The 20,758-nt window shown below is 47.7% G+C and overlaps 1 protein-coding gene across 1 annotated transcript; it reads right to left on the bottom strand.

Annotated features, from left to right (window-relative positions):
• Positions 1–5,745: 5,745 nt before the first annotated feature.
• On the bottom strand, positions 5,746–6,699 carry TMEM177 (transmembrane protein 177; the record flags this gene model as incomplete). The annotated part of the gene is made up of 1 exon (XM_084242905.1): positions 5,746–6,699. The coding sequence occupies exon 1, from the start codon at positions 6,679–6,681 to the stop codon at positions 5,746–5,748; it is 936 nt and encodes a 311-aa protein (XP_084099031.1). The 5' UTR covers positions 6,682–6,699.
• Positions 6,700–20,758: the final 14,059 nt, after the last annotated feature.

The following is a 20,758-nucleotide window of genomic DNA, read 5'->3' on the forward strand; positions in this document are numbered from 1 at the left end:
TATTCCTGCCACCATGCTGTGAAGCAGGTGGGGTGCAGGGTAGGGCAGTGGTGGGTTGGCTGATACATTTACTCTTCTCTTTCTGGCCCAGGTGCTCCTCAAGGCAGGCTCTTGGAGGACAGTTTCTCTAACAGTGGACGCCTCCAGAGAGCAGTGTCCAGGTGTGTGGCTCCTGCGGGGTGCTCTGCTCTGGTGCCCCACTCCGGTGCCCCTTTGGTGGCTTTACAGCAGAGCGCTACTGCTGAGGCCACCCCCACAAGCTGCTTCCTAGCACCCCCCTAGAGGGCTTTGTATTGAGTTTTGACATGGGGCACCTGCTGTGGATGGCTTCCTTGGTAGCCCAGAGGGCGAATTTCTAGCCAGTCCTGCCAGAGTCCCACCTGAGAGCCTCTCTGCTCCAGTGAGCCATGGAGGCCCCCTCTGCAGTGAGGTCTGGCTGTCAGCCTGGGTGGGCACAGCGACTGCTCCCGGCAGCTCCTCTCCATGTACTTGTGAGTTCTGTTGACATTTTTCGAGACAATTTTACATCAGTCCAATCCCATGTTGTCATCATAATTCTTTATAGAGCAACAATTCTTCATATGTAACTTTCTCTGTGTGGTTTCAGTTTCCTGGTTGGACGTGGAGTGACACAAATCTCACAGAAACAGGCTCATTTCTGGCTTTTGTATAGGCTGTTCCCAAGGCCCATTTCTCCTGGCTGACGTGGTGTACTGGCTAAGAGCACAAATGCTAGGGCCAGACGGACACTGGTTCAGACCCCACGTCTAGCAGTGGCTGGGGGTGGGGGGAAGCCACTAATCTCCATGCCTTGATCTTCTCATCTGTAAAGCAGAGGCAGTAGGGTTGTGGTGGGGATTACATGAATCAATATATAATAAGTAAAGGGCTTGGCAATTCGGTGTCATAGACATATTTGATATTATTAGCATTAGCTTCTTCCACACAGCTTTCCACAAAGGAGTCAGGCTTTGGGAAGGCTTCCTGACCACCTCCCATCCCAGGCTGAGTTGGGTGCTCTTGCCCTGTGCTCCACCTAACCTGTCCCTTACACCTTCACTGCGCTGGCACCACTGGTTTACTTGTCCAATAGTCTCGTCTGCAGATTTGCAAGCTCCATGGGGACAAGGGTGTGTCCCCAGAGCCTCACACCGTACCTGACTGTGCGAGTTCAGGTCCTCTGAGAAACAGACTCCAAGACAGGATCACATGAGTAAGAGGCGAACCAGGGAAAGGGGCGGTGAAGGACAAAGGGGGAGGGGCAGAGGCAAGTCTTCACACCATGAGGCAGGTCTGACACCTGTGATGGGGGGAGGGAGGCAGAAGGTGTAGGCAGGGTCACAGCCTTCAGAGAAGTTCTAAGAAAGGTCCGCCAGAGAGCTAAAGAGGCACTTCTCCAAAGAAGGCACATGAAAAATCGCTCATCGTCATTTATTGTCAGGAAGATACAAATCAAAACCACAAAGAGATACTGCCTCACACCTGTGATAATGACCCATATCAAAAATGACCTGAAACAGGACTGGTAAGGATGTGGAGAAAAAGGAACTCCCTCACCCTGTTGGTAGGAATATAGACTGGCTCAGTCCCTATGGAAAGTGGTATGGAGATGTCTCAAAATATTAGAAATGGATCTACCATATGACTCAGCAATTACATTCCTAGGTATTTACCTGAATAATAAGCACTAATTTGAGAGGAAGCTTTCACTCCAGTGTTTATTGCAGCACCATTCACAATAGCCAAGCTATGGAAAAAAAACTAAGTGTCCCAAAGAAGAGGAGTGGGCTGAGGAAATGTGATATAGATACACAATGGAATACCATTCAGCAATCAAAAAAGACAAATTCATTGTTTGCAGCAACATGGGATGGAGCTGGAAGGGATAATTCTAAGTAAAATAAGCCAAAAGGAGAAAAATAAATATCAGACGGTGTCACTTATATGTGGAATGTAGAGAAATGAAACAAAGGGTCAAAGACAAACTTTTAAACCAACCCTTGAGAGCTGACCACAGAACTGAAGCATCGGAGAGGGGGCGTGAGAACAGGTTGGGGAGACAGCACAATGGTCTACGTAGAGGACTAGGGCGCTTTGGCGGTGAGTACACCCCCGTGACTGCACCCGAGCAGGGAGATCCAAATCCAAAATACTAACACGCTGTAAACCAATGGTACTTCAATAAAAAATTTACAAAAATAAAAAAAGATCAGCCAAGGTCACTGAAGGGAGGTGCTCAAGCCACAGTCACCCTTGGAGGAGTCCAGCATTCACTGACATGGGCCTGCGTTAGTACTGCCCTCGGGAGCAGTCATTGGCCGCAGCAGCCAGCAGAGGCATGGCCTCAGTGCAAATGTGGTGGATCTAGAGACACAACAGCTGGGACTGTCAGTCAATGCTGCTCCCCACAGCAGATCTGTGCAGCACATTTTCATGACTGCACAGTAACCGACGGACAGAAGGTTGGCCACACCCCAAGGAGCACTTATGCCAGGACCTGTCACCTTAATGCAGGGAGAGGAGGTCCCGCGAAATGAGCCTTCATACATACAACTATCAATATATATGGTGCTAAGTCCTAACCCCTAAAATAAAGTCATTCAAAATTCTACCTTAACAGACTTACTTTCAATTTATGAATTTTCTTTCTAGCAGAAAGAAAATTATTATTGCAATCAACATAAGGTAATATTTCATATTTTAAAAATAATTGATATTTACAACCAATATTTGATGCAGTTTGATACATATTTCTACCAGTCTTCATAATTATACCTTTCAGTGCCTGAACAAAATTCAAAAAATGGATATACCAAAATCTCTCACGTCATTGCTATTCTACATTCCATTACTCTTAAGTTTTTTGTATTGTAGATAATGCTCTTACATATATCTTTGGGAATACTGATTAGTTTCTATTGGGTTACAGTTAGGGAGATAGGGATCGAACTCTGTCCTTGGAAAAATCCCAAATTGGGAAGACAGAACAGGATCACATATAATTCATATGGCCTCCACAGCCAGCCTTATTGCAATTGCTCAGAAACTTTAGGGGGGCAGGCCTGTGTCTGTTGTAGCTTAAGAACCTGTCCGTTGGGTCTCCCCGGTGGCGCATCGGGTTGAGCGCAGCGCTGTGAAGCTGTCCACAGCTTCTGTAGCATGGGTTTGATTCCCGCCCAGGCAGGGAGATAACCTCATTGCGCGGCAGACCTCTCCTGTCTCACCTGCTGCTCCCCTCAGCTGTGTTTTTCGGTCCGTCTGCCTGTTTTGCTCCCTGCTCTGTCTCTGGTGAATTCTCTCACCCTCCTGTGCCTCTGGCCTGTACCCCCGTTCTTGTATAAATAAATGAATCTTAAAAAAAAAAAAAACTTGTCCATTTATTTTAAAATGTTATAGAGTGCTGGTCCAGACCTGTACATGATGCACAACCCTCATTTCAGCAGATGAGATGTTAAGCCACTAACTCCATGGAAGCTTAATTATATAATTAGGGTCAGCAGTAAGGGCTAGGGAGAGGCACAGGTACTGAGTCTTCTTGCAGGAGGAGCACTAAGTAACAGCCAAGGGCAGCAGCGGGGTTCCACCCTGATGGAGGACACTGTGGGTAAGGAGGGAGATGGTACTTAAGGAACCAAAGTGCTGGTGAGACTAAGACGCACAGAGCCTGGGAGAGAGGATGACACATGATTAGAGAGGCCCGCAGGCCCAGGTTCAGAGGTGCATGTCATCAAAAGTCGGGTGCTACTCACAAAGGGCTTAAATGGCAGAAGTGAGAGACCTGCATTTCCAAGAGCTAGGAGAGGTGGGAGAACTGCCTGGTGGCCCAAAAAAGTAAAGCCTGGGAGGTTGAGGATGGGTAGGAGCATCACTGAGGCTGGCAGCTGGGTTAGTGGTGGGCAGAGAGAACTGCCCAGCCGAGTTTCTCAGCAAAAGTTGCTACTTCTCTGCTGCAAACTTGGAGAGGGGGTGGGGAGTGCACTGAAGGGTTCAGGTGATAACTTTGTCTAGGGATGTGCAGAATCTCAAGGTGGGGCTCTGTGAGTCAAGGTTTGGATGTGGGCCATGGAAAGCAGGTGTGGGGACTGGAAGCAGTCTGAGTGGAGACAAAACTTGTGATTTGGAATAGACAGAGCCAAGCCAGGAGCCATTTTAGGGTGTGCCTCCCCGCTCATTGGGGCTCCCTTACTTAAATCATTTGGGCAGATCGGCAGGAAAGCCTTGAAGCCATTTGAACTCCTGCAGTATTGAGAGAAGTTGGGGTGGGGAAGCTCAGAACATTCAGACCCCAAATGACCTATCTCCAGCCAATAATCAACCCCATGTGGCGGCAGCAGCTGGGTGACATTCCAAGGAGCTCCCCTGAAGTGTTATTTCCGAGTGGAGATCACCCACTCACTCGCTCATCTATCTTTGAGCCTACGCCTGCTGCTGTCCCAGGGACTTGAGATGCGGTGCTTGAGCGTCAGGAACTCAGTCAGGGTAGACCTGGTGGAAGGACCCAGCGGGGGGCACAGAATGGAGCCAGAGCACCATGCCTCAACCCAACCCATGGCCAAGGACCCAGCAGCGTGCCTTCCCTGCCCTGCTTCTTCTCCATTCGCAGCTCCCTGCCACACCTTTCTGCCACTGCTAAATGACCTTCCTGGTACAGTTCTGCCCCCTCCCCTAGATATGGATGGCCTAATCGTGTACCCTGAGAATTCTGGCACCAGGTCTGAATTTTTCAGCTCTTCCAGGGGAAAAGTACTCTCCAAGAAAAACATATGAATGGCCAAGCAAACCCAGCTCACTGATCACCGCTGTCCTCATTTCTCTGCTTAGGCGTCCTGCCAAAGGATCAAAAGTGGGGTATGTTCCGTCCACCGTGAGAGGCCTTAGGGGAAACAAGCAGGCCATGGGTACAGCCTTCCTCTGGGTGCTGAGTGTGACCCCAGGCACAATCTACCCTGTCTCCACCACACAGTTCTCACTGCTCCTGGGAGTCAAGCTTGCCATTGCCAGCTCCCCTCCCCTCCGCTCCTCTCCAATGCCATGTGCCCCGGAGTCTGAGCAGAGGGCTCCTCCCTGCAGGGCCTTGCTTTTCAGTGGCCTGTTTCTTCCTTTGCTTTCGTGACAGCTCCTGCCAGGAGGTGCCCCTCAGCGCAAGTCTTGCCAGGCTCCGGGATAACCTCCCCTTTAGGCCCTGGGTCCCACTGCCCCTTGTCTGCTGCCCAGCCCGCTCTTAACATGCCATCTGCACTGGGCACACCACCCTGGAAGTCCCACCCCTACATGACAGGCCTACACTAATTTTTCATCTTGGCCTCTCAGTTTCTCCTCTGTGCCCGCGCAGAGGGAACCTGGGATTCGACCACTGGCAGACCATGGGTGGGTCTTCACCAACACCTCTACTGTGGAGATGGGGCTGACTCCCGCAGCCCGCTGGAGTTCAAAGATTAAGGAGGGATGTCCTGTTTATTGACAGCAGGCCCGTGCTGCCGGGCCCATCTGTTCACGATCTCACACAACCTGACAATTCTATCAGGTAGTTCACATCCTCCCCATTTTACAACTCGGGAGACCAAGGCGCAGATACATAAAGGGACTGGCCCAATATCACTGAGATCCTAAGTGCTGGGGTGGGGAAGGATCTAGACTGTTTAAAGTCTGCTTTTCCTGACACTGGGCTGTGGGCGCAAAGGCGCTGAGGGTCCCCTCATGGCAAGATGGTCCTGCACCAGCTGGAACTGTCTTTGAGATGAGCCCTTAAGAGTGGCCAGGTTGGAGTGTTGCCTTCCACATCTGCAGCACAGAGTCCCGGCGGGTTGTGTAGGGCAAATGTTTGATGCGGAACCAATGTCTGGGAATGATGTTGCCACTGGGTGTATACAGCTTCTCGCCTTGCTTGCCCAAAAGACCGCGCAGGGCAAGGTTCCCAGAGAGAACCTTCTCAAAGAACTCCACTCCACCTCGGGCATAGGCTGCAGACAGGGAGGCCGTGCGGCGGTCTAGCCAGGCTTCCAAGGCAAGAGTAAGGGAGTCAGTGCAGAAGGCATAGGCTACAAAGCCTGCCACTGCAGCCACTAAGTTGAAGGCAGCCCGTAAGTTCATTGGGCCTCCATAGAGCCCCAGGGCATGCTTGGCACCCACAGTTAGTGCCCAAGTTCCTGCCAGGGAAGCTGGGGCCGGCAGGGCCTGCAAGACAGCTGCACTGCTCTCCAGGTATACCACTTCCCTGGCCAAGGCGAATTTCTGGGCATCATGGGACAGAATCAGGGCATCTCTCAGTCTGGTGCCTGCTGGGCTCTGCCAGTCCACTCTTTGCCCATGTACAATCACAGGATGATCACTGTTGACCACTGGGCCACCTAGGAAGCTGGCGGGGATTCCCATCACTGCCCCAGTAGAAAGTCGTGGGAAGCCGGCACTCACAGGCTGGAAGGTGAAGGTGGTGAAGGCCTTATAGCAATGGCTTGAGGGGACGCCCATGTCCTGTAGCACTTCTTGAAAGAGCGTCTGCAGCTCTGGGGAGAGTGGGGCAGGCTGGCCCTGTGGCCAGTACTGGTACAGCCATTGGACCACAGGATCTGGGAAGATGTGGTATGAAATTTGAGCCCCAAACAGGCCTGCACAGGAAGCCACCAGTAGGCCTGTCCTGTGCTTCTGCACAAAGACTGTGGCCCGCCACAGGGGACCAGCCATGGGTGCTGCCACTGCTGTAAACCTGGGCCAAGAAAAAGAGAAGTCAGCTGTTAGTTCCCTGGGCCCACCTGCAGGCTGCAAATCTCATACAGCCCTTCTTTTCCACACCCCAATCTTTTTTAACTGAAGCAATATAGTACAGCAGTTAAGTTTGTGAGCTCCAGAGCCTGAGTTCAATTCCAGCTTCACCTCGGTCACTTCCATCTGCTAAATGGACACAAGGAGGGTGGCTCTGATGGGTACACAAATAAACACACATAAAAATTCATGTCTGGCAGACGCCCTCTGTGATAATGGTTGTGATCATTTATTCCCATAATTAGCAGAACACCAAGTACCCAAACACCTTACTCTACTATTCATCCCACGGTGAAGCCTTATGATCACTGATTTATAGATGAAACATATCCAGCTTATGAAGTACATCCTTTATACTAGACAGTTCTAAGAGCTTTATGTATATTATCTAACAATCGAATCCTCACAACTCCATAACCTAATTATTGCTGTTACACATACTTACAGGAGTGGAAGTGGAGGCACAGATTAAGTAAATTAGTCAAAAGTAAAAACTAGTCAAGCAGCATTGCTACCAGCTTAATTGTGTCCCTCACCAAATTCATGTTGAAGTCCTAACCCCTAACACTTCAGAGTGTGACAGCATTTAGAAGCAGTCTTTAAAGGATTAAGTCAAAAGGTTGTCACTTCGGTGAGTCCTAATCCAAAGTGAGTGGTGTACTTAGGAGAGTAGGGCCTCCCTGGTAGCGCAAGGGGTTAAGACGCAACCTATGAAGCTGTCCGCAGCCACTGCATCACGAGTTCCATCCCAGGCCAGGGAGATACCCACATGGTGCAGCAGACCTCTCCCGTTGCTCCCCTCAGCAGTGTATTTCAGTCAGTCTGCCTGTTCTGTTCCCCACTCTGTCTCTGGTGAATCCTCTCACCACCACCCCCCCACTGCTGGCCTGTACCCCAGTACTTGTATGCATAAATAAATAAATCTTTTTTAAAAAATACTTATGAGAGCAGATTAAGACAGGGACCATAAGAAGACAATAGTGAGAAGGTGATCTTCTGGGAGAGGCCTCAGAAGAAACCAGTCCTGCTGGACTTCTATCCTTTAGAATTGTGAGCAAACAAACTGTCATTTATTTGCAGACAGGGAGGGCCATGCAGGGGTCCAGTCAGGCTTCCAGGGCAAGAGGAAGGGAGTTTGTGCAGAAGACATAGGCTACAAAGCTCGCCACTGCTGCCACTTAGTTGAAGGCAGCCGGTAAGTTTCCAGCTCTTGGTAGCTCTAGCAGAATACAAGGCACAGTATTTGAGCACAGGCTGTCAGGGATCCACAGCAAACTTTTCATTTTAGAAAATTTTTAACGCTAACTTACATACTATGCCAAGTATTTCATACAGATGAATATTTCAGTAAATATTCAAATATTTAACTTCGGTGGGCGCTCACTGCCTTCCTGCGGAGCGTGTAATTAACCAGAACGCGGGGTGCTGCTTGGCCTGGTGTAATCAAACCTCCCAGAGTCCCGGCACCTGGACCTTTTGTTACAGGGCTTTCCCGGGGCCCGCCCTGTCACACCTTCTCCCCAGGCTCGGCGAGACAGGGTCCCGGCCAAGGTCGCAACGTCCTCCAGGGCCAGGTGGGCCTCGGAGGCTGCCAGGAGGGGTCGCAGGACCCTCAGCGGGCGGTCCCCGCTCAGCTTTCACCCCAGCTTCCGAGGCAACGCCCGGCGGCTCCCAACCCGGCGAGGGGGAGCCGGGGAGGGGGCCCGGCGCCCGGACCCACGCGCCTGCGCGCCCCGCGCCGCTCGCTCACCTCTTCCGCCGCCGCCAGGGACGCCGCGGCACGTGCGCGGGGCGGGGCCGGGCGCAAAGCACGCCGGCCGGGGCCAGGGGGCGGGGCCTACACAGAGCGGGACTCGGAGGCCCCGGCCGGGCTTAGGGGGCGGGTCCAGGGGCGTGGCTGTAGGGCGGGACCGCTGGCTGTGGGGGCGGGGCTTAGGGGACGCGACCGCGGGGCGGTGATCTGGGGGCGGGGCCTCTGTCCGTGGGCGGGGGCCGTGGGCGGGGCCTGCTGGCGGCCAGGCCCCCGCTCGCAGCCCCTCCCAGCTGGGCGTCCGGAGCGGGCCTGCGACCTGCTGGGTCTCCCGCGGTGACCCGTTCGGCGCGGGTTATCGCTGGGGCTCTGCTCTTGGAAGCCTGCCTTGGTCATCTCTTGTAGCCCTCGGGAAAACGACAGCCCTGTGTGGGTGAGGCGGTCTTACGCCAGCCGGAGGGTCTTTGTCTCTTCCATGGGTCAGCGCTCTGTCCAAGAGAGAGCTCTGCAGCACAAAAGGATTAGCTGCAGGGGGTCCATGCATGATGCCCAGCTAACCCTTTGTGTTCTGTCTCAGGTTTGACTCATGGCTGTACTGTAGAGTCATGGGGTGGTCAGGCAGAGAGGACCCTGACATGAGTGAAGAACCTTGATCCAGCGCAGCTATCCCAACTTGGGCTAGCCCCACAGCCTAGGGTCGGTGCTTACGGAGACTGTAGCCCCCGGGGAGACTTCCTTAGGAGGCAGGGGAAAGAATGCTATCTCTTTTGACCTCACTTTCCTCGTTTCTAAAGTGAAGATAATATGTATCTCAAGGGAACTTGTTATATTCCTTTTTAAAAAAAAATATGTATGCATGCAAGAACTGGGGTGTAGGTCAGAGGTGCAGGGGTTGTTGAGAGGATTCACCAGAGACAGAGTGGGGAGCAGAACAGGCAGGTTGACTGAAATCCACTGCTGAGGGTAGCAGCAGGCGAGACAGGAGAGGTCTGTAGCACCAAGTGGGTTAGCTTCCTGACTGGGGATGGAACTCATGCCGCAGTGGCTGGCAATAGCTTGATAGCACTGAGACTTTAACCTGTAAGCCACCAGGAAGACGCCCTTATTATATTCTAATCCTAGAAGATAATTAGATACTTATTTGCCTAACAAGGGGGGAAGGGGACATTTCAAGTTACTTGCCCCTGAATAGGACTTGGAGTGTCCCTTTAATCTCAGCTTTGAAAGGCACCTTGTCTGGAGCAAAGGACTTCAGTGATCAGATGTAAACCTGGCAGTGGTAAAGAGCATAGATGTTGGAGGCAGAATGCTGGGATCAAACCTTGGTGGTATCCATTACTAGCTGTGTCATGTTATGCCTAGTGTTCCTATCTATAAAATGCGGATGAGAATATTACCTACCTCCTAGGGTTATTGTGGGAGTTCAATGAATTCTTGTATGTGCAGTACCCAGCATAGCTCTTACTATTCAGATCCGTTCTGGTTCTGAGACTCCAACTTTGGCTCCTCAGTTGCTTGTGTGTAAACAGTGCTATAATATGTGCCCTCAGCCAGGTCCAGAATGAGAGATACTCTACAGGGCAAACAATGTGGCAAATCAATGACATAAAAAACATGGAGGGAAAGGAGACTTAAAAGAGACTTGAAAGACATAGAAGTTAAATGTAATTTGTGAATTTTTGTTGGGATCCCGAATCAGCAGTTCATTTTCTAAAACAGGACACCTTTGAGATAACTGGGGAAATGTGAATATGGACTGAGTATTAGAGGATATTAATGAATCGCTCATTTTGTGAGGTAGGAGGAAGCATGACCTTAATATCTAGCAACTGGTTTGTGTGTGTTGGATTTGGATCCTGCTAGTTTGCTAAATTAATTTATTAGTTCTAGCAGGTGTGGATACATATGTGTGCATGTGGAATCTTTAGGGTAATCTACAGATAAGATTATATCATCTGAAACACATGCAATTTGCAGCAACATGGATGGCGCTGGAAGGGATCATGCTCAGCGAAATAAGCCAGAAAGAAAAAGAAAAATACCGGATGGTCTCACTCATAGCAGGAATCTAGAAAACTTAAATAAGGGACCAGGAAAATGAACAACTATAAGAAAGTGAAAATCAAAATCAACAAAAAACTATGAACCAGAGACACTCTATGGGGGGGTGGGGCGGGGAGGGGAGGGATTGGGGTCAAAATAAGGGGGCTGCAATTTATTTATTTATAAAAATAAAATTTATTTAAAAAAAGATTATATCATCTGCAAACAGATGATTTTACTTCTTCCTTTCCAATCTGGATACTTTTTATTTCTTTATCTAATTGCTCTGACTAACTAGAACTTCTAACACCATGTTGAACAGAACTAGTGAATTGGGCAGCCATGTCTTGCTTCTGATCTTTAAAAAATATATATATTAAATTTATTTTCTTTTTTGGACGGTATTTTATTTCTCACCTCAGTTGTAGTCCATGTAGTTCTCCCACCACAGCACCCGTGCTCCATCTCCACTGTCCCTTGTGCTCTCCCTCCCCTGTTTTGACCCCCCCTTCCACTTCCTTCCCTGCCGGATGCCTCAGATCTATGGTCAGCTTGTAAGTTTTGTCTTTTTCCTGACCCTTTGTTTGGTTTTTCTGTATTCCACATATAAGTGAAACTATCCGATATTTGTCTTTCTCCTTCTGACTTATTTCACTTAGCAGATCCCTTCTAGCTCCACACATGTTGCTGAAAATGGCATGAGTTTATTTTTTTTTTGATCACCGATTAGTATTCCATTGTGTGTGTGTGTGTGTGTGTGTGTGTATGTACACACACACCACATCATCTTGATCCATTCACTTGTTTTAGGGCATTCCATAGCTTGGCTATTGTAAATAATGCTCCAATAAACATAGTGCTCTGTCTTTCAAGGTCCGCATGGGGACTATACCTGCGTGGAGAAACCAATTTCTCCATGCAGGTATAGTACAAAAATATACAAAAATGAACAACAATGAAAGAAATTAATTTTAAAAAAGATGGAACTCATGTGATCTGCTTTCTCTTCTCTCTCTCTCTCTCCCCTTATGGCTGGTTCCCACTGCACACTGGTGTCTGCTCAGTTGATGCCATTTGTGGGTAGAAGAGATAGTATCTGGCCACATGCCAGCTAGTAAGTTTTCTTCTCTTCCTTTTCTCAGTCTGAATGTAAATGATTGCTTTAAAATCATTCTTCTCTTGTTTTTCTCTGTGTATTTGCTTTTGGGTCTTGTCCTGTATTCTTAAATGCACAGGTGAGGACTCACAAACTGGGTCATCCTCTTTTCTCCTGGGTCTGCCCTGTAACATAAGGAGCTTGTTTGCTCTGATCAGTTCACTATGAGGAGGAGGGGGGATGGTGCTATGGGCCTTGTACCTCCTAGGTGAGTGGCAGCCCCAGCCCTCTGTGCTCTGGATAAAGGGGCCTTCTGTGAGAAGTTCTTTAGTAGAGGTAGATCTGTTGCCTTGCTAACAGAAACTCCACTCTGTGATGCCATCTAGTGGGAGAAGGACAAATGTGTGTGGTCTGACTCAGGGCAAGGCTGCAAGGTCTGGACAGAGACCTGAGACAGACCCATTCACATCTTTGAAAGGGCATGAGAGAGCTTAAAACCTGCTTTCCATCCATTCCTCTGCTTTCCCCGAGGCCCACATCCCAAACCTCCCACCCTTTAAAACATTTCCATGAGCCTGCTTAGTGTTCTTTCATGTAATGCTTCATCAACATAACCATCTAGAAAAGGGAAAAGACTTGTGAAAATATACACCTGCATAATCACAGGCTGATTTCTATTTTAATCCAGAAATTATTTAGGAATGTTGATTGATAGTGGTAGATGTTGTTTAATTGCCAAAGGATTAAAACAGGAGATTTCTAAATTTGTTTAGTAACTTCTTGCACCGTGGTCAGGAAATGAGTCTGGCACACTTTTGCTACTTTGCAAAAGAATTTTTTAAGAAGTTTTCTGGTCTAATATCCTTTACCCAAATTACCCAAATGCCCAAAAATAGATGACTGGATCAAGACGATGTAGTATATATATGCAATGGAATATTACTCAGCAATCAAAAAAGATAAACTCATGCCATTCACAGCAACATGGATGGAGCCGAAAGGGATTATGCTCAGTGAAATAAGCCAGAAAGAAAGGAAAAATATCAGATGGCTTCACTTACAGGAGGAATGTAGAGGATACAAATAAGGGATCAGGGGAGAAAATAATCATCATAAATTAAAAATCAAAATCAACAGGCAACTATAAATCAGAGACATTCTGCAGGGGAGAGGGTGGGGGAAGGATCAAAACAGGGGTGGAAAAGCACAAGGGACTATGGTGATGGGACACAGGTGAACTGGTGGTGGGAATTCCACAGGGACTACACTTGAGAGGAGAAAGCATACCTTGTACAAGAATGATGTAAAATATATATAAATTTTTTTTAATTTAAATAAATAAATATTCATAAAAAAGAAAGTTCTTTTTCATGACTCGATCTCGACTTAGTTATTGGAGAATAGCAGATGAATGAATGGATGATGGGCAGGGGAATGAGGAAGATGGAGTGGTGGGAAAAGACTCAATCTTACTCCTTTGACAAATAAATATTGAGATCCTAATAACAGCTGCTATTTATTATACATTATCGATATTGTTATTTCCCTCTATTTAATGAAATGCAAGGAAACTATGAATTTGCTTAATTTGCAGAGATTATACTGTTATTTACCTGGGTGAGGCTAAATGATGTTCCCTATCCTTCTACCTCTGATGTTCTAAATTTTAGGTTCAATTCTTATTTTGCTTATAGCAAGCATACTCCATAAACAAGAAATGGTAAGCAGATACTAGAGAGCTGTCACATGTTTTTTACATGCTTTGATTTTACAAATGGTTTTTGAGAGGCTAGTTTTGTGCCAAGCATCGTGCTGTGCTGTGGGGACAGAAGAGAGCAGAACATGGCTGCTGCCCTCTTGGGGCAAACATACTTCCTGATCCAAACTGCTTTTAGAGCTAGGACATTGGCTAATTTGTATTTTTTCCACACTACCCATTTTAAAGAAGAAATAATTAAGTGAAATATAAATATCATGCAATCTTGCTTAGCCAAATTTGAACATTTAAGTAAAAAGCTCAGAATGACAAGTCTGTAATATTTCCACTGATTTTCATATGGTAGAGAGAAAAATGGATAGAGAATCAGGAAACCTGAACTCTGCTCCAATCTGACATTTCTGTTAATTGGGCAAGTCCAGGACAAGGAAGCTCTCTGGGCCTCAATTTCCCCACGATAATAACACTTACTCTGTATGTTTCAGGACATTTCAAGGATCATTTAGAAAAAACATTGGAAACCAAAAGTCCCAAAAATGAAAGCAATTATAATTACTCATAAAGTGAAGCAACCAAAGTGAATTATCCTGAGGTTTTTTTTTTTTTTTTTTGGTTTTATAAATTTCTTTGGCTTAGAGAGAGAATGATGTGATAATCTGAGCAAATACAAGACAGAGGAAGCTGGAAGGTTTTCAGAGACAGCCACTGAAACCCCAAATTCCTCATTCATGTAGCCAAGCCTTGATTTTATCCTTGATTCCTTTTGGAAACTAACTGATGCTGCAGGGAGTCCCCTGTGTTGCAGGAACTTTTTTCATGGGTTGATTACAGAGGACAATACATAGATGCTCTCCTTGCTTTTCCCCACCTAAAGGTGTTCTTGTTAGGGGGAAAAGGATGTCCTAAAGCTAATTCCATACAGACTTTGTTGCTCTATAACATTCTGACAAAAGGAAGAAAGGCGTAGGTGATATTCCATATTTGGAAGATGCTTGGGTTTCTGGTGGAATCTAAGGCTACAACTTGGGAGGCAGAAAGGCCTCTCTCTGGTGGCATCCACCAGGTGGCACCAGACCCCCAACTCAGTCTGACAATCTTTCTAAGGGGCCACAGCCACACAATGACCCTGGGAAGACAGGGAGAAAAATTCTGTTTATAGGCGGGGAAGCTGAGATGGACATAAATGCATGCACTGACATGAGAATAGACTCAAAGTGATTGTAAGCCCTGAGCAAGAAAGTTCATACAAATAATGCCATGCTGGGGGCCCAGGGAGAAAGGAGATGGGCTGGGGCAATAGCCAGGGCCTCAGTAACTGCTGGCTGGTCATGTTGAATGAAGTAAAGTAGACAAAGTGATGTTGAATCTGGATGTTAAGGGAAGCAGTTCCCTGAAGAAGCAATGACCCTCAAGAGGGCCCCTCTCTCCTCAATAGTGGCAGGGACTGGGCATGCAGAGGTGAAAGACTTAGCTTCAGGGGTAGTACAGGGTCTGAAGGCACCTGAGCTGAGAAGGGCACCAGGGTGAGAAAGCATGAGGAATAGGAAGAGCATTCACAAAGGTGCAAGAGTGACCCAGAGGGCCGTAGTTAGTGACTGCAGAGACCAGTGAATGTGTAAGAGGGTGGTCCCCCGAAAGGGGGAGGTTACAGGTTCCCTGCACCCAAAAGGAGGGTGGAGCTGAGCAGGGAGAGAAGAAGCTGCAGAGGAGACTGGGGAAGGAAGGAAGCAGGATGGAGCCAGAAGGAGTGCTGTTCTGTGGTTTGCTCAGGTTGGAGGAGAAAGCCTGAGGGTGGAACCCTATCTGCTGAACCCCAAATCCGGATTCTGCATCACTCTTTGAGTATGACTAGTGGAGACCCATCAACATCCATCTGGTCACTCATATTCCTTTGGCACATGGAGCCGAGAGACACGTGAAGTGCACTTGCCTTTTGGTCGTGGACAGGGTGGCACAGATGTGGGTGAGACCCGTGGGGAGGTGACAATGGCAGCTTTTACCTTGATGTCGATTTTGCACTTTTTCTCCCAGACTTGCCTGGCTGTTTCTGAACCTTTTGTGTGGGTCCCCACTGAAAGGTGCTTTAGACTTGTGACAGGCTTTGGGGACTTGCTCTGGGCCAATCCCGTCTGGGTGGACTTTTACCCACGAGGGGACGGGTAACTTTGGGTGCTTGATTTAGAAACTATATTCTTTGCCTTCCCTGTGTTGTTTCCTAATTGTATTAAAGCTCCTTCCCATTAAAGTCTCATATGTTTTGTGTTGATGCGGCGGATGGCATCATTTAGAGCAGGCAGGTTTTGGGGGTCTGGGCTGCCCCTCTCCCTGCCCTGTGATAAATGCAGGGGAGGAGTGAAAAAGAGGTAGCGGTGTTCTCAGCCCTTGGGAGCTTTAAAAAAATTTATGAAAGAGAGGAATAAACTGGAAACTAAAGAGGTTGGTTACCTACAGGGGCTGGGTCTGAGTGGGGTGGTAGAATGAGGGAAGGGATGGAGGTGGGATGAGGAGAGAGGAGAGAGTGACCTCATGAGCATGTCTCCTTGCACAGCTCTCTCAGAACTGCGGCAATGTTCTACATAACTTTCACATGCCCTGGATATAGACAAATAACTGAAAACAACAAGGATGTAGAAGAACCCATGATGGAATACAAATAGTAACATGGATAGGAGTGGAGGTAAAAATAAAAGAACTAACCTCAGGAACTTTATTTTTAACTGGCTCCTATAAAACTAAAGACAAAAAAAATCCCACAAATACTGTAATCCTGTTAGTATATATGTTTCTCATAGGGATATAAGTTAACAATTCTGGTATTACCTTATGGACTTATAAAAATTGTACAAATAAGTAAATGTAAATACTTGAACAAATAAGAAAATGTAAAACAAATAAGTAAATACTGTAGCTAATGAGAATGGGGTTAATCATTGTAGGAAAATGAAGTCACACCTGAGTGACAGGGGAGGGCAAAAATGGACCTCATGGTGCTGGACTGGAATCCGAAGTACCAGCATCGATTTATCATTTTGATAGGTAGACACAGAGTTATAGATGTGTGCATTAGTATAAATATAGATATTTCCTACCTCTGTCCACTGGGAGAGCCTGGAAGTAGCAGAAGCTCAGGAGCAATGAGCACCCTGGTCTTGGTTTCTAAGCACCATTCTCCACTAAAAGGAGCCAGGATTCTTTGGAGAAATACTTGACTCCACAGTTGAGGCAGGGGAAAATGTCAGATAAACCTGGACTATCTTGTAATGTCAGAAAGTAAGGAAGTACTTTCTAAAGGATGGTGGTATTTTGAAAGGACACAGGAGCTCTCAATGGTTAAAGTTTGAACAATTTAGGTGACAAAATAAATAATGATATTATTGTTTTATAATCCATGTAATAAAATAAATATCCATGACTCCATTCTTATATAAATTATAAATGAATGAGGAAGAGAGAAGGGCAGTTCATGGAAATCATCAGTAAGTAAACATCATGGTCATAACTTTGTAGGCAAAATTCACTGATGGCTGCTAAAATGAGTGGGAACAAAGTTGAGATGAAGAGAAATAGGCTATTTGTATAATCTCAAATTATCATCTCTAAAATACCTCTTTTTTAAAAAAATATTTATTTTATTTATTTCTCCAAATAAATAAGAGAGAATTCACCAGAGCCAGAATGGGGAGCAGAGCAGGCAGAAGGAGCGAAGTACACTGCTGAGGGGAGCAGCGGGCGGCAGGAGAGGTCTGCGCGCCATGGGGGACCCTCCTCCGGTGGCCGGGGAGCAGCCGGGGATCGAACCGGCGCTGCAGAGGCTGCGGGCAGCTTTGCAAGCCAGCGCTCAACCGCTGCGCCACTGGGGAGGCCCTAAAACAGCTCTTAATTACCAAGGAAAACTACCAATTTTTTAGAGGAGAAACTCAGCAGACAGCATCTTAAGTGACCGAGGGAGTTAATACCAGTAATATGGCGGATTGACATAATGTAGCCCTTTGTAAGAAGCACCAAGAATGACACGTCTGTGGAATTCTTACAAAAATGCATAATCTCATTCTAACCACGAGGAAACATTAGACAAACACACTGAAGGAGCTCCTACAGAATAACTGTCAAAAGTGTCACGGAGGACCTCCCTGGTGGCCTATCAGTTCAGTCTCAGCGCTACCACTCTGTGACGGCCTGAGTTCCATGCCCACCAGGGAGCAACCCACATGGCACAGCAGACCTCACCTGTCTCACCCGCTGCTCCCTTCAGCAGTGTATTTCAGTACATCTGCCTGTTCTGCTCCCTACTCTGTCTTTGGTGAATCTGCTCACCCCCGCACCTCTGGCCTACACACCAGTTCTTCTACAAACACACACACACACACACACACACACACACACACAGAGAAACACACACACACAGAGAGAAACACACACAAAAGGGACTCAGGAGACTTGATGGCACCATGCAATGTGAGGTTCCAGGATAGTAAAAAGGCATTTGTCAATAGTATTGTGCCAATTTTAATTTCCTGTTTTGATAATTGTACCATGCAGACTACACCATTAGGGGTGATGAGGCCAAACACATATGGGAGGTCTCTGAAGAAGCTTTGTAAGTTTTCCTTATGTGAAAATTATTTCAAAATAAAATTTTAAAAGTTACTGATGCCTACTGACTTGCCTTGTGAATTAAGGGGAATTACTATTTTTCAGCTATTGTTTAACACCAGGTACACTTTTTACATTTCTGAATTTAAATCTCACAGCCCCATCCATGTAGGGCTCATGCTGAGCCCTGTTTTTGCACACAGGGAAACTGAAATGGGGAGATGTTAAGAAGGTCACAAAGTTACAGAGAAGGACTGGAATTCAGGCTCTCCCCATGTCCCTACAGGAAAAGAAGAGGTGGCAAAAGAAAACTAGAGTAGGGGATCCCAAGTAAGGGAATTGGAGTTTATCCTAGAGGCCGTGGTTCTCTGTCCTGGCTACACATTAAATCCATTTGGGGAGTTTTAAAAATGATCACTGCCTGAGTTTCAATCCAAAAAATCTCATTTAGCTGGTCTGAGCTGGGGCTTGGGCATTGTCTTTTTACAAAACTCTGCAAGGGATTCGAATGTACTGCCAGATCAAAGGCTTTCTATCCATAAGAACAGTGGAATTCTTTCCCAGAATAAGGTCTGACCACTATCTACCCCATGTCTGAGCCAAGAGTATGGCCTTTCCCCATGAAAGCCTGGCTTAGGGTAGCCGTCAGGGATGCATGTCCTGGGCCTCGTCCCTCAACCCTGCCCCTGTGACTCCAGCCTGGAACTCCTGTGTTTGTTTTCCTTCGTTGGTGTAACAAGATGTGTGACCCTGAGATGAATCTGACCAGTTTGTTCTCAAAAAAGGCTCTGGTGCCAGACAACAGGAATTTAGTCTGGAACATTCTGGCGCCAGATTCCTCTCATGGTCCCTAGCTGGCTGGCTGCCTTTTTTGCATCCCTGCTCCCACTGGTCAGTTCTTCATGTAGGCCCAGAAAGTCTGTTTAAAAACGAAAACAGTTCACATTACTTCCCTGCTCCAAACACACCAAGGGCTGCCCATCTCACTTAGAATAAATCTGAGGGCTTTGGGTATCCTGGCCACGAGATTCCACATGCCTTGGCTCCTGGCCACCTGTATTCACCCCATCATCCCCTCAGCACACTCTGCTGCAGCTGCCCAGCCTCCCTGCTGATCCTCTAGGTGCCAAGCTCTTGTCCTCTCAGGGCCTCTGTGGGGCAGCCCCTCTGCCTGGAAATCTCAGTGCAGAGACTGCCCAGCATGCTACTTACTGCATTGGGTCTCTCGCAGCGACACCCCTTCTGAGAGACCTTTGGTGACCCTTCCCTCTCACCTTGTCACTTGCCACACATTAGCCTTCCTTCGTGGCACTTTTCATGACCTGGCATTGTACTACACCCGTGTAAAATGTATTTTTTTGTTGATGGTGCATCCCTTTGCCACAGGCACATTTGGGGTAGCATCCCGTCATAGCCCAGGGTCCGTGCTTGGCTCCTGGCTGGCACTCAGAGACTTTTCTGAATTCTCTGTGTATATGTGTACATCTTGGTGTGCACGTGTGTGCCTGCATGCGCAGATGCCATCTTCCAAGACTGCATGGGCATGAAGTGGCCACTCCTCCCTGTCTGCCTCATCAGCCATGTTGTGTGAACCCTCACCCCCACAGCAGATGGACATCCATCAGATGCCAGCCTGCAGAGACAGCCCCTTGTCAGAGCAATCACAGGCCCAAGCTCCTTACTGGTCATCAGGTCTTGGGCCTAGTAAGACTCCCGGGGTGCCTGGACTTATGGAAAGAAAGGAAGAAAAAGGAACCCCTAAAGGCAAGCACCTCCATTTTTGTTTTGTGAGATGAGACATGTAATTGTGAGCCCTGAGTAGTAAAAGTAATGTGACTTCATTTTATCCCTTAAGTTGTTGAGGTAGAATAATTTGGTGGCTTAAGAAAAGAGGTCGAGGAAGAGTAGGAAGACCAGGGTGTTGGAGAATGGAGAGGAGGAGGCAGAGAAAGAAGACCCACAGGAGGACAGGGGCTCGGGGAGAGGAGTTTGTTGTAGGTGGCTCTGGAAGGAAGCATGGTGTTCTCAGGCGGTGGCACCTGTGACCCTGTCTCTGACGGCCCTTCCTGCCCAGATGGTTGAGAGGCTCTGAGTTCTTGGTTGTCTATGAAGAATCCGTCCCTGATCTTGCCCAGGCCTCGAAGTCACCCAGGCCATCCTGGTCTTCACCAGCTTGGGAAGTCACCTGGCTTCTGGCACCATCGCTTTCTGTGCTGGGGAGGGTGTGAGCAGCCCTTTTATGGGCTGGCCAAGGGCATGGTGCATGGCAGACCCCAGGGAAAACTAATGGTCCTGTTTCTAGTTGGTCAGAAAGCCTGCCTTTGGCCTCACAGAAAATTCACCCAATAAAAATAAATGAATTTCATAGACCCAAGCTCCCTTGTTTACCTCCTCTATTGGGTGACAGCAGGAAAACGGTCATCAGCAACCTTCAGCTGTCTGAAGCATGTGAAGAACTGCCTCAAACACACTGTAGCTAGGGGCCCTGTCTCCTAAAGACTTTTGATTTCACGATGGTAAAAGCAATCCCAGAAAAATATTAGAATCGGGCCTCCCCTGGTGGTGCAGGCGGTTGAGCGCAGCACTGTGAAGCTGTCTGCAGCCTCTGCAGTGCTGGTTCGATCCCAGGCAGCCGGCGAGGGTCCCACATGGCGCGGCAGACCTCTCCTGTATCGCCCGTTGCTCCCCTCAGCAGTGTATTTCATCAGTCTGCCTGTTCTGTTTTCCACTCTGTCTCTGGTGAATCCTCGCACCCTCCTGCGCATCTGGCCTGTACCCCGGTTCTTGTATAAATAAAATA

This window comes from Talpa europaea, assembly GCF_964194135.1.
Source record: "Talpa europaea genome assembly, chromosome: 1".
Taxonomy (NCBI): Eukaryota; Metazoa; Chordata; class Mammalia; order Eulipotyphla; family Talpidae; genus Talpa; species Talpa europaea.